We start from the raw sequence: 13451 nt of genomic DNA on the forward strand, positions 1-13451 counted from the left end.
GTTCGAACCTTGAAAAAATGTAGGCATCATCAGAGAACAGAAAATTACAGCATTTTTTATTTTTATTACAGATCTGTCACTATCAGTAGGCCTACCTTTTCAGATGATGTGCACATTAACACTTTTCAGAGTCAGTTCGTTCAGTACTCAGTTGAATAGTTCCTGGTGTTGCCGTTGCCATGGTAGACATTAATGGATACACATAGCGCTTCAAGGTCGCTCTGTGCGATTGTGAAACATCTGTTTTGTCAGAGCAGCTCTAGAGAATGAACATGTAGGGGAGAGCGGGCCACAACGTAACGCTTTTTGACTTTCTCAGTTTGTGTAAATCTACTTAGGGTTTAGAGTATTTATTTCCCCCCCCCCATTAATTTCCCACGTCTAGTACAATTATGTGGTTTTGTTTTATTAATACTGTGTATACTTTTTTCTTGATTTACCCTGAAAGAATGGAAGTGAAATGTGGCAACATGTCCATCGTCATATGATTGACAATTAGCATAGGCCTACAGTTTGGATTGGCGGTATGGTTCCGTTCTGGGCGAGAAATCCCTGTGCATCCATGCAGCCTATAGCATGGATAAGAGCAGGGGGAGCAGCAATAACCCCCCTTGGGGTAAACAGAACAGAACCAACATGAATGCATGCAAATACAATTAAATCAAGATTTTAAGTATGCTACAACATAATTCGAGAATTTATTCTGATTCAAGGGGAATAGGAATGCCAAATCCTGACGAGAGGAGGAGCTGGGGACGGAGGAGGGTAATTCGCTCCTGAGAAACCCGATAGCTGCTGATAATACTGAGCTACAGTGATAGCGTCATATTCCAATATAGGTAGATGTGGATCAGCTGTGAGTCAGCTGATGCGAGCTAGACTAACCTTACCTGCCAGAACTAACTACGCTTGATAATTAAAAATAGCCTAAACTCATTTGAGTTTGCCTAAGAGTTTGACAACAAACACACCGGGAAACACAGCTAAACAGCATAGTTCAAAATAAAATAATAATTAGGCCTAATCATTTCTGAACATAGACTCTCAGTCTTATTTATGTTTCTCGTCTTTTCTCAATAGAATTAATACAAGTATAGAATATAATAGCATATTTCTAATAGGGGCACATTGTAACGCAGTGTTACAACATGCGCCAGCTGCAGCACAACTGGGATTTAAATACCTGCTAGTGTCTTCTACTGGTTAGCAAAGCATTAAAGAACTATCTCAACTGTTAAATAACATATTGGAGATTAAAATAATATCAGGTTTGTCTAATTTTAACACAAACTTAAGTAAGAAATTTACTTTTGCTATGGTTAAATAAATGTTCAGTGATATCTTACAAAGATTTCTGAATTTTGGCGCAATTTTCTCTAGTGTTGATATGGCAACTAAATAAGTTCCATCATGCGGATGGAAGTGTTTAAAACAAGTGTGTTACAACCTTACAACTAGCCCCGCGCTCCCCCTATAGGCTACAACTAATTTCCTTGAAATTTGTGAGGTGTGTGATTACCATAGACAGTATATAAAGGGTGATTACACATTATATTTTGAGAGTTTAGTGTGTTCATTGAAATTACTTGACAAAATTACACCCTCCATCACATTTTGGAATACTGGTCATCTTTCCTGACTGAAAAAACAAACAAACAAAAAAACAGGTTTAGCCTATGAATGAAACAGTCTAAAAATGACTCTACTCACATTACCATGCAAGATGATGATCCTGATGATTCTAAATGAATGAAAGACTTTTATTAATTAATAAATAGATAACTGAAATTAAAAGCACTTTCATATTTTTATTTTCAAAAGTTAACTATCATGGATACAAAAGCTATAAGCATAATTTAAAAAATAATGACTAAATATCATTATTATTAACATACTATTAAGACGATGGTAGCAATATAGCAATAATTAAAACATTTATTGTAGAATCCATTTATTTAAGCTATCGTCGTTGGTATGCCTAAAAAATATTTTTAAAAATATCTTGGTTAAAAAGATATGGGACAAAACAATTTCAAGGGGGAAATGAGAAGGAGTAGAAAACATTAAGCATCAATTTTAAGGAGCTTTACTATCCTCAACCGTGACTTTTATTATGGTGTGTGAATTCTACCACCAACCGGAACAAGCCCGTTGGGATGGTCAGCATTTAAATACCTCTACAAAGCTATTAAGTATAAATCCCGTTTAAATAATGAACCGAATTTTCGGTCGGAGCAAACAGACGCCTCCACCCAACCTTTCTGACTGCATAGGCAATGTAAGTATGGTTGTGTGAATGTCTCGCAGTCTCAGGACATCATGAAGCATCCTGATTGGTGTTTATGGATATACAGTGGCTGTCTGTGTGGTGTTCCCGTTATAGGTGGATACGAGAGTTGAGTCGATCGATAAGAAAATAGCGAGAATCGACGCAGAGCTAATGAAGTATAAGGACCAGATGAAAAAAATGAGGGATGGACCCTCAAAAGTGAGCATTGAAACTCAAGTTGATATAACGTTAATGTAAATGTCATCATTCTATTCAGGCTACTGTAACGTTACAGTGATCCACATGTCTGAGAACACTCTGTTTTGCATTGAAATGCATTTTTGTATTATATATTATCAGCATAACAACTAATGATTTTTTAAATTGAAATATTAACATTCGTATTTTTTTCCTCCTTCTGGCAGTAGCACCAATTTAGTATTATTGAGATATTATTACAGTTTTATTCATATTTTGAATTTTTTAAATACATATTTTTCGTCAAGTAGCCTAATACATTTTTTATGGTTTTAGTTTTTACTTTAGTTTTAGTTAACTATAGTAAAACTGACTCAAGCTTCATGAACTCCACAAGTTTGTCAAACCTAATGATCATGTTTTCCAGCATAGTTTGAGAATGATCCAAAGAGCTTCTTGTGCTTCAAAACATGTCATATGGCACCTTTAGGAGTTCACACGATCACAAATATACTTTATTTAAATTGATTACTGACCTTGGCTATTACATTTTTAACATTATATTTTAAAAATCCTGAAATTAAATTAGACCTTGAATCCCAGATTTTCAAAGTGGTCTCAGATTGTTGAATCCCACTGTAAATCATAAAGAATTCTGTAAGCTTGAGATGAACAATCTCTTTCCAGAATACAGTAAAACAGAAGGCGATGAGAGTGCTGAAACAAAAGAGAATGTGAGTTTCATCCTGATGAATGTTCATTTACAATGTGTGAAATGTTTATTTCAATAACTATTTTGTTTTCGTTTCACATTGATAAAGGATGTGATAAAATGTTTTTCATAATATTGTTAAATGCTTTTCTCACTGTATAATGCAGGTATGAGGGTCAAAGAGATCAGCTTTCCCAGCAGTCATTTAATATGGAACAAGCTAACTATACAATCCAGTCATTAAGGGACACCAAAACAACAGTAAAGACTTGTTATTAACTTATTTACTGCTGTCCATATATTCCCAGCACTGTTGAATTTATAATTTAATTTATTCATTAATAAATTCCAAGAAATTTGATTTGCAAAGAGCCCACTTCTTCTTGCGTATATTGTATTTTCCTAATAAAATAAATATTTTCATAATGTATTGTTTTTTTACGCTCAAAAATGTTATTCTGAGAATAAAAAATTGTACTTTTTTACTGGTGTATATATTATTTCGAGCACTAATACATTTTTAACTTTCATATTTTTTAACTGTGAGATTCTACAAACCTTTTATACATAAAAAAAATATTTTTTAGGTGGAGGCTATGAAGATTGGAGCGAAAGAAATGAAGAAAGCATATAAACAAGTGAAGATGGATCAGATTGAAGTATGCACACTAATCATTTTGATATCGCTGTTTTTTTTAAATAATGTTTTTGATAGTGCTGGGTATCGATTCAAATTTCAAGAATCGATTCGATTCCGATTCTCAAGATCTTGAATCGATTATCATTATTCGATTCGATTCGATTCGATCCGATCTGATCCAATCTTATATTTTTAAAATCAAAAGTTTGTTCATGAACAATCAAGTTTTTGTATTAAATAACATTCACAAACATACATTAATGTTGTAAAAATGTATTGTTCACTCAATGTATTGATGTTAGATAAGGCATTAATGTTAATGAATGGTATCTTAATGTAGTGTTACCAACTAAACAGGAGATAAAACGTGTTTTATTTGACTTGACTGTCCTTTTATTTAATCCAAAACTGCGTTCATATTTAAAAGGCCTTATAAACTAGATACAACGAACCGCACACGATACCACTTTAGGGGCCGTTCACATATCGCGTTTTATGCGCGTGCAAATTCAGTGAGAAGCACTTCAATGCATCTCAACAGGTCATGTGACAAAAACCAGCGGCCTTTCCGTAACAACATGGACAGCTCGGCCGAACAGCTGATCATAGCTGTACAGGGCGGCTTTTTATTTCTCATCTCAATGAATATATCTAGTAAAGCTAATGCAAGGGCTAGAAATCAATTAATTATTTGATGATACTTCCTCGTCATCATGGAGAGCGCAGTTTGCACCGCTTTCTCCTCTCCACAAGCGCGTGCTTTCCCTTTGCGTCTGTCGTTGCTATGCAACCATGAACAGAGGCGCGCTTAGAAAACGAATTTGCACGCGCAAAAAACGCGCTATGAACGGCTCTTTCCTCCTCTCTTGTCAACAAGTGGATTCAGAGAAACCGCATTAGCAGCATAGACAGTATTAGCAGCGCCGCCGGTCGCCATGTCTCGGTGTGTTTATGGGGAAAATGTAGGCCTGTTATTAAATCGATCCTCTGAGTTACGGATCGATCTTTAGAAATTAATATGAAAATCGATTCAGAATTGGTGAATCGATTTTTTCAACACAGCACTAGTTTTTGATTCATGATCAGTGGTAAATAATATACACTTTTTCATTACCAATGTTTGTGACTAATAGGACCTGCAGGATCAACTGGAAGACATGATGGAGGAGGCCAACGAGGTGCAGGAAGCTCTCAGTCGCAGCTATGGCACACCAGAGATCGATGAGGATGAACTGGAAGCAGGTTGTGTGTGTGTGTGTGTGTGTGTGTGTGTGTGTGTGTGTGTGTGTGTGTGTGTGTGTGTGTGTGTGTGTGTGTGTGTGTGTGTGTGTGGCATCACTTTTTTCTCTGTTGCAGAGCTGGATGCTCTGGGAGATGAGTTACTGCTGGATGATGACAGCTCTTATTTAGACGAAGCCTCGTCTGCACCCTCCATTCCTGAAGGAATACCCAGTGACACTAAAACCAATAAGGTGCAGATTGCATTGATATTATTGTCAATGACAAGATATACATATTCATTATCTTTTGGGAATATTTATTTTTGTGATTTGTTCAGTAATATTTGTTTTGTTTTTGTATTTGTATCCCTCAGGATGGCGTTCTGGTCGATGAGTTTGGCCTTCCACAGATCCCTGCCACATAAGAATCTGTTCTCTGATCAGTGTTTTATTTACATGCGTTGGAGGAAGTTATTAGTGCTGGTAAATGGTATTGAACATGTTTTGCTGTATTCATTGCCAGTCTAGCACTTGGTATTGTAACTAACTCTTTTTGTTACATGTTGAACTTGTTCACATGAAGCACAATTTTAATTAGAAGTGGGTCATGTAAACATGTTAGCCTGATTGCCAATGAGATTCCAGGTTTTAGGAATTTAAAGAAATCTGGTATATACCTTAAATCTGAATTTTGGGTCACCTACTAAGAATTTCCATTGTTTCCTGAGCATACCTTTAAATCAATGCATGTCCTAACAAAAGTAATTCTGGATGATATGAGATCCAAACAGTTACTAAAGTCAAGCTACTTAAAAAAAAGAAAAAGATTAAAACATGTAAACCCATATTATTTCATAATATAACAATTTCTCATTTTCATATTTTTACAGTAAATATTAATATCTATGCCCTTGGTTCACTCTGGACTCTGAAGCTGGCTAAAATGTTGACAGAATTATGTTGACACTGATCAAGAATTTCACGTCTATAGTTCTGTGTAGCATGAATGAAGAATCTGCCTGGAGCAGCGATGTAAAGCAAGACATCAACTGGTCTGAATATTCTTTGAATTGTTACAATGACCTGGTATTCTTGGTAATAAAGTTCATTAATGGTAATACATCAAGATCTGAAATATTCTGAAATGTGAAATGCATCACTGGAGTCTGTAAGAGTTGCAATAAATGGTGGTATTTAAAAGAAAATAGTGAATACTTTTTTTGGAACCACTGCGCTGTTTATTTGGCAATAACACATTTTAGAAGAGGAACAGATTGTTTTTCTATTAAATGCCACAATAACAAAATTATTACATAGTCTAAAAAAAACAGCTACATAAATTTCAGTGCTTTAAAAACCTAATGAAAAATTTAAATTAATTAATACATTTCCTAATGAAATAAATCTTTGCATAATGCAATGTTGTTGTTTTTTTACATTCCAAAATGTATTTTTGTAAAATAAAAAAACACAAATATCAAGCACATCCCCGGTTTTCTAAGGGGCGTGACCCATACACCTGCGTCACTTCCGGTTGCATAATGTACACATTCTAAAGTTGTGAAGCGTAAGCTAACAGTGTGCCGATATGGCGGAGAACACCTTGACAGTGACAGTTGCTTATGGTAAAGATAACTGACCACTTTTTAAATTTTAAAACATGAAGATATATCGAAAATAAATGTAGTCGCTATTGTATTGAGGTTAGCTTTATACTAGCTGTTAAAGCTAGCTAACGTTAACAGTAAATGATCCGAACATCACTCTAAACCTTAGACGCTTATTTCACCATTTGTGATATATCGAGGTTATGAATTTATATCTTGAGTTTTCAAAGTAAATTGTAAACTGATTATGGTTAAATGAGTGGTGAACGTTAATGCTGGATTGCAGATACAGGTCCAGTTAGCTCTCTCGATCATTTTGAGAATTAAACCTGTGATCTTCTGTCTCAGGCACGACCAAACACAGCATCACTTTAACAGCACAAGATGGACATGAACCACTGTTGAAGGATTTGTGTGAGGCGCTGACAGAAGCCACAGGAGTACCAGCACCATCCCAGAAAGTCATATTTAAAGGTAATACAGCACACTATGCTTTAGGCACATCTGTTTCTCGGCTTCCTGTGTTTATACTTGCTCAACTGCAGATTATTAACTACAGTAACTGTCATGATTTGAAGTTTGTGAGCTCAACAGCACGATGCAGTGATTGAAATTCATTAGTCTACCATTGCAACAGTAACAGTGTGTTGCTGTTGCAAGAGTAACCTGGATCACCGGAATTGTAACCTTATGTTGTTCTGACTGTAGGGAAGTCATTGAAGGAGATGGATGAGCCTCTGTCCGGCTTTGGAGTAAAGCAAGGTTGTAAAATGATGATGATTGGAAAGAGGGTAAGATGTGTAATGTGTTGTTCATTAATTTATAAAGATATATCTGTTATGATTTATGAGTCTGACAAGCTGCTTTATTTTTACAGAACAGTCCCGAGGAGGAAGCTGACCTTAAAAAGCTCAAAGACATTGAAAAGTCAGTGGAACAAACCGCCAAGAAGCTTGAGAAGGTGGATGGTGAACTCACAGGACTGAAGAACGTATGTGTGACATATTTTTTTAAAAATAAGTCTTTAGGTGCAATGCATCCCAATTCACGTATTTATGGCACTATTCTATGCCTTATTATAGTATAAATAGTGTGAGTAGTGTGTCCGTTCACACTGAAGATTCATAAAAAGCTTCAAATATCTGGATGATGCACCGAATTAACCGAAAAAGTGTGGAATGTTGGACGCACTCAACTTTCGTAGCTTTAATTACATACTGATGAGGGGCTAACAGATTCTGATGTTGGATGACAAAATAGCCTTATGAAATTCATACACTAGACAGTTGAGTACACCGTGCATAGTGTATAGAATGTCATGTGGGACACAACATTTATTTTTCTTCTTGAACACTGTACCTGCTGTACGAGGCTTGGCAATATGGTCATTCTCATAATCTAATTCATAATGTAATGATTTTCAGGGTTTTCTGGCAAAGGAGTTGCAAGCTGAGGCTCTTAACAAACTGGACCACAGAGTGAAAATAGCCTCTGAGCAGTTCATGAAGATCCTAGAGGAAATAGATGCACTGGTAACCACGTTAAAAACCCTTTACACTCAGATGTATGTCACAATAACAAAGGACGAAAAGATATGCTGCTATTGTGAATTAACTATTTTTAATTGATTATTTTAGATATAAAGTAAAATTACAGTATATTGAATGTATTTAAAACGGTTGTTCAGTAAAGTTGCATTATTTGTGCATTTTTGTATTGATAAACTCCAACATTATTTACAGAACTTGCCTGAGAGTTTTAATGACTGCAGGATGAAGAAAAAGGGACTTGTGAAAACTGTTCAGGTAGGATTATGCCTTATTGATATTACGTTTTAATTAAACACTTAAGCCTTTAACATACCCATGACCATTATTTGATTTCAGATCTTTAAGAAATATTGTTCTCTTCATTTTCCTTGTGCTTAGGGGTTCCTTGCTCAGTGTGACAAAATTGAAGCTGGAATATCAGACCACTTGGCCAAGATTCAGACAAAAAACTTAGCCTTAGCAGAGTGATCGAGAATGAAGACTCCTGACATCAGTAGTTACTGGTGCTGCTCTGTGAGCAACTGAAGAACCTCACTGAGAGCTTTGGCACTGAAGGTGGTCCTGCAGTTCCTACACCCCATGACCTACACATGCACCTGTCATACGGAGAACGGGCGGCATTTGATTACTTATGAGTTTATATTTTTCATGCTAAGTGTTGGAAATACTTCTGGCTATGGATGGGACTGAAGAGTTATGACCATCTAGAACGTTCTATTGTTTAACTCTGTTACCTAGCCTAAGTTTGACAGATGTTGGATTCATAATCTTGTTTTGGTCAAAGAGTAAAAAAAATAATGGTGCTGCTGGAAAAATGTCTTTTTAAAGGACCCGATTAAATGATCTAATTAATAAAATAAATCAGCATTGTACAGTAAAACATTTGGATACAAAAATGTGAAATTGTTTTTTGAAAGCAAAGGATTGTAGCTCGATAGTTCTCATTTTGTTTTTATCATGATTAAATCTCAGGGTGCTCCAAACCACAGGTTGTTGTCTCCATCGATTTCTGTCTCTGATGTTGTAAAGTTATTGAGAGAAATGAAACATTTGAAAACAGATTTTGTGTTGTCTTAGTAACAATCATTGGCAGTTTATCTTATCCTGTACAATCCTAAATATAGGTTTCAATGAACCAGAATGTTTTTTTTTGTGTGTGTAAATTTTTTTCAATATCATTACATTATTTGTAGCATATGAAACAAATGGATTTTTTTGTTGTTGAAAAAAAAGATGACCTCTGTAAAGGACACCAGGACTCTGTTATTAAGAAAATAAAATGGCATGATAAGACATGTATAGGCAAAAACAATGTGTGTTTTTTCCAAGTACCAATTAATTTTTAGGTTTTTGGCTATTTTTAACAAAACTTTGTAAAAAGATGATTATCAACTGTTATGAAAGACAATTCTTTGATATACCATTTTACTTTATGCAATATGTGTGTAAAATGGCAATCAATAGGTAGTCCCAATCAATATAATGTATCTAATTTGCATAATTAGATATAATTTGTAATATAATTTGTGTTCTTGAGGCAACATAATGATCTCATATTTCATAGGAATATTGATATATATTTCCCTTTTCACTTGTTGGGTCTCCCAAAATGCCTGATAAACATGCTGTACAGTACGTCCTGTTGTCCTCAATGGACATTGGTTTTGCAAAAGAAAGTAATATTCGGATTTGAAACCCCATAACATTTTTCTGAGATGTTTATTTCTGACAAACAATTTGAAAATTAGATTTAAATGATAATTGCAAAATATGAATACATCATATTTCCATAAGAGCGCTAAATTTGATCATTCAGTCAGTTATTTTTAAAGACCAAAGGGAGGGAGTTGTCATGGTGAAACCTGAAAAAAACATTTGGTATTTCTCTTTACAGGGCATCTAAACTTAAATGTATATTGTCTCAAAAAAATTAACTATAATATAATGTCCTCTACAGAGGAAAAATGTCTATCCCGTGGTCTAAGGAGAATAATATTAATGACAATACCTTATTTTTAACAGATTTCAAAAATTGTGTTTTTTAATAGTAAAAAAAATGTAGGGATAAACTCCAAACTGACTTTTGTTTGTAAAACATTCCCCATTCTGTAAAGAAAACTTGATGACTTATCTTACATTAAATTGTTTATTACAAAGTGTAAATACAAAGCAACTCCAGGCAACATTAAATAATGTAGCTATATAATGTAAATAATAAATTATTTCTCAACATTTACATAGCAGAACAGCATTCATTCACTTTGAGGTTTACCACAGATTACATGTCTTTATGTAATTCATAGTTATGTACAATTCTACATAAGACTGTTTAATTAAGAGAAGGTCCAGTACAGTCAAATGATCTCACCTTGCTGATGAATGAATAAATCCTTTTGCACTAGCCCATGTGGGGATGAATTTTTTCGGGATGAAAATGAAACGTGTGTAGTATTACAGTGTAGTTTCCATTCGTTTCAGTAGTGCACGGCCTCATCCTAATCATCCTTGTCTTTAGCGCCATGCTTCAGGATGCGTGTGAATTCCACATAGTTGAAGTTTCCTTTCTTGTCAATAGGGGCCTCTCTAAACAGCTCGTCTACATCTTCATCTGTGAACCTGTCTCCCATTGTGGTCAAGAGCTCCCTCAAGTAGTCCTCCTGAATAAAACCTACAACAAAATAGGCAAATTGGTTATCAATGCTGAAAATAATTTAATAAATGTATAAACAGAATATATTCCATTTATTTTGGTGAATCCCTTACTTACTTCCCTTACTTACCTGTCCCCTCCTCATCAAAACAAGCAAAGGCGTTTTTGATGACATCCTCAGGGTCTGTTCCATTAAGTTTCTCTCCAAACATTGTGAGGAACATGGTGAAGTTAATGGGACCAGGAGCTTCATTCATCATCGCCTCGAGGTATTCATCTGTGGGGTTCTTACCTGCCAATTAAATAACTTGTCAGTCAAAAACAGTTTGTATCGGATTAAATGTAGATTTTAAGTTTTGTGGCATTTAAAAATTATTTGAATTGTTTTTTTATTTTAATCCTTTTAAGTTACCATAAAAAGAGATATTTGTATTTTATTATTACTTAATTAGTGTTAAACGTTTCAGAACACTATGAAAAATATGACCATATGTAGAGATGTGACTAGAAAAATATGAACCTCAGTTAATGCTCATATTTTAGTGTCCATTGCAACAGTAATGAGCCAGGGATAGTTGCAGGTCGGAGTAATGGGCATTATAACCCCTACCCCTAACCCTACCCCACACCACACCACACCACAGCTTTCACGACCAATGATAAAGACGTTTTCCCACACCCATTTCAACCTGCAGATACCCACACGTGACAATACTTGATCTGGATAGTAGCATCCAGAGAATTACAGATAATTATCACTGAAATCCCATATAGCAATATATTGTATTTTTTGGTGGCACCAAATAGCATTAAAGTGAAAAGAGTATGGGTGATGTCCATTGGAATGGAAACGGGGTCATTAAGAGTAAAGGGCATACGATTAAACCTGTTTGCTTTTAGAAAACTACTTTGTCCATACCTACCTAATGAGGCCAACATATCATGCAGATCCTCTTTATCAATGAAGCCATCACGGTTCTGATCGATCATGTTAAAGGCTTCTTTGAATTCCTGGATCTGATGTGGCCCGCTGGGGGCGCTTTTTGGTGGTTTTTCCCTTAGCCCTTTTGCTAGACATTTTGACAGTCCTGTGCTATTAAAACTGAAATAAAAATAAATAAAAAAAACATTTAGCTTGTTAGTCAAAAACATTTAACACAGATTATACGAGTACAGTACAGGAGCTATTAAAAAAGAAGAATGACTAAAAAAAAATTCAGCAAAGATGCCAACCACAGCAATGACTTTTGAGACGAACGGATAACGTTAATTGTGTAGGGCAGTAGGCCTACAAGACTGTGTACTTATGAGTTGGATTAGCTAACTAAGTTACGTTAATATTTGCTGTTCAGCCTAATTTACTGGCTAAGTAACGTTAACTTAGTTGTCAAAAACTTAGCACTTAACGTTACATTCTTAAAAGCTTTACATTATATTTCACACATCACTTCAGTTCGTTCGTCCACATTTAATGACTTTGTAAGAGCATGAACTTAATGGCCGATAAGAAAGCTTGAAATATTGACAGGAAACACCATAACTCATAACAGTTACTTACAAATAAGCTAACGTTAACTAGCAACGGAGCTGGCTTTTTTGTATTTAGTAGTCTGTGTCGTGTGCAACATAACGTTAAATTATACAATAATGTCACATTCAACAAATACAAATATTGAAGATTGGAGATACTCGTACCGTAAATAAAGAAAATTAGACGTACCTATTCAGGTAAAAAAAGGCAGAACACCTATACACCGGCTGTCACGCTGAAGCACCACAACAGCACCCCTCTATAGATTATTGTAATGGGAAAGTCCCGTCGACATATCATTACATCACGGACTGGAATAGCCCATGAGTGATCCTGATGGGGTGTGAACAAATTATCAAATAGCAAAAATGACTTCTAAAATGAAAGGTGAATAGTTACAGTAAGGTAACGGGTGTGTTTATGGTTATTATGGTTTTCATATATTAGCTATAGGTCAGATTCAGTTTAATTAAATTAGTTTAGTTAAATTACAACAACAAAAAAACAACAAAAAACATTTCAAGTGGTAGCCTATAGAGGCTTCAAACTTTTTTTCTTCTTTTTTTTTTTTTTACACAAGCATTATGTTACATAGAGCTAATAAAAAAAACACATAACAAATATATAACCTCAAAAAAAAAGTTTTTATATATAGGCTAATCCTTGTGTTGAATAACAAAATGCTCATTATTTTAATGTGACAGAGGATATCTTTCAATTTAGCTGGAAGAAGAAGACAGCATTCTAAATTGCTTATAAACGTATCTAAAATAATCATAGGCTACCATTTATATCTGAGAGACTTGTACAGTTTCGATAGGGAGTAGTTCAAGGCTTAATTTGCTCTTGGTGCTTTATTGTTTTAGAACTGTTTTTCGTTTGCCTGGAAAAATATGACAACATTAACACGACTAATGGCCAAATGTGTTAAAAGGGGTACTTTAGCGCAAATTAACCTATTGTTTAATGTTTATAAAACGTAACATCACACTCAATCGCTTCTGTTTTACTGAACAGTGCTAATTACGTTCGGCACGAGGAGGCCTACAACAGCAGTCTTGCTCGTGTAGCCTA

At 35.0% G+C, this 13451-nt stretch overlaps 3 protein-coding genes across 3 annotated transcripts; 2 read left to right on the forward strand and 1 right to left on the reverse strand.

The window, feature by feature from the left end:
* The first annotated feature begins 2101 nt into the window (after positions 1-2101).
* chmp5a (charged multivesicular body protein 5a) lies at positions 2102-6236 on the forward strand. Its single transcript, XM_079613212.1, has 8 exons — positions 2102-2278; positions 2384-2488; positions 3155-3201; positions 3347-3440; positions 3767-3838; positions 4953-5061; positions 5176-5291; positions 5414-6236. Exons 1-8 carry the CDS (start codon positions 2213-2215, stop codon positions 5462-5464), a joined length of 660 nt encoding a protein of 219 aa, XP_079469338.1. The 5' UTR covers positions 2102-2212; the 3' UTR covers positions 5465-6236.
* Positions 6237-6528: 292 nt separating this feature from the next.
* bag1 (BCL2 associated athanogene 1) lies at positions 6529-9625 on the forward strand. Its single transcript, XM_079613213.1, has 7 exons — positions 6529-6664; positions 6995-7120; positions 7355-7437; positions 7524-7637; positions 8071-8178; positions 8389-8451; positions 8575-9625. Exons 1-7 carry the CDS (start codon positions 6628-6630, stop codon positions 8662-8664), a joined length of 621 nt encoding a protein of 206 aa, XP_079469339.1. The 5' UTR covers positions 6529-6627; the 3' UTR covers positions 8665-9625.
* Positions 9626-9897: 272 nt separating this feature from the next.
* On the reverse strand, positions 9898-12645 carry myl12.2 (myosin, light chain 12-2). The gene is given in 5 exon segments (XM_079613214.1): positions 9898-10864; positions 10977-11138; positions 11770-11867; positions 11869-11948; positions 12542-12645. Coding segments are annotated over 4 exon segments (489 nt in total). The 5' UTR covers positions 11925-11948; positions 12542-12645; the 3' UTR covers positions 9898-10691.
* Between the last annotated feature and the right edge of the window lie 806 nt (positions 12646-13451).

Source organism: Phoxinus phoxinus (assembly GCF_949152265.1).
Source record: "Phoxinus phoxinus genome assembly, chromosome: 5".
Taxonomy (NCBI): Eukaryota; Metazoa; Chordata; class Actinopteri; order Cypriniformes; family Leuciscidae; genus Phoxinus; species Phoxinus phoxinus.

What these genes read in the sequence shown, in the direction of transcription:
- bag1 (XM_079613213.1), top strand. Translation starts at nt 6,628, where the DNA reads ATGGCGGAGAACACCTTGACAGTGACAGTTGCTTATG. An exon ending in CCAGAAAGTCATATTTAAAG is followed by an intron (nt 7,121 to 7,354) that starts GTAATACAGCAC and finishes TTCTGACTGTAG; the next exon opens with GGAAGTCATTGAAGGAGATG. An exon ending in TGATGATGATTGGAAAGAGG is followed by an intron (nt 7,438 to 7,523) that starts GTAAGATGTGTA and finishes TTATTTTTACAG; the next exon opens with AACAGTCCCGAGGAGGAAGC.
- chmp5a (XM_079613212.1), top strand. Translation starts at nt 2,213, where the DNA reads ATGAACCGAATTTTCGGTCGGAGCAAACAGACGCCTCCACCCAACCTT. An exon ending in TAAGGGACACCAAAACAACA is followed by an intron (nt 3,441 to 3,766) that starts GTAAAGACTTGT and finishes AATATTTTTTAG; the next exon opens with GTGGAGGCTATGAAGATTGG. An exon ending in TGAGGATGAACTGGAAGCAG is followed by an intron (nt 5,062 to 5,175) that starts GTTGTGTGTGTG and finishes TCTCTGTTGCAG; the next exon opens with AGCTGGATGCTCTGGGAGAT.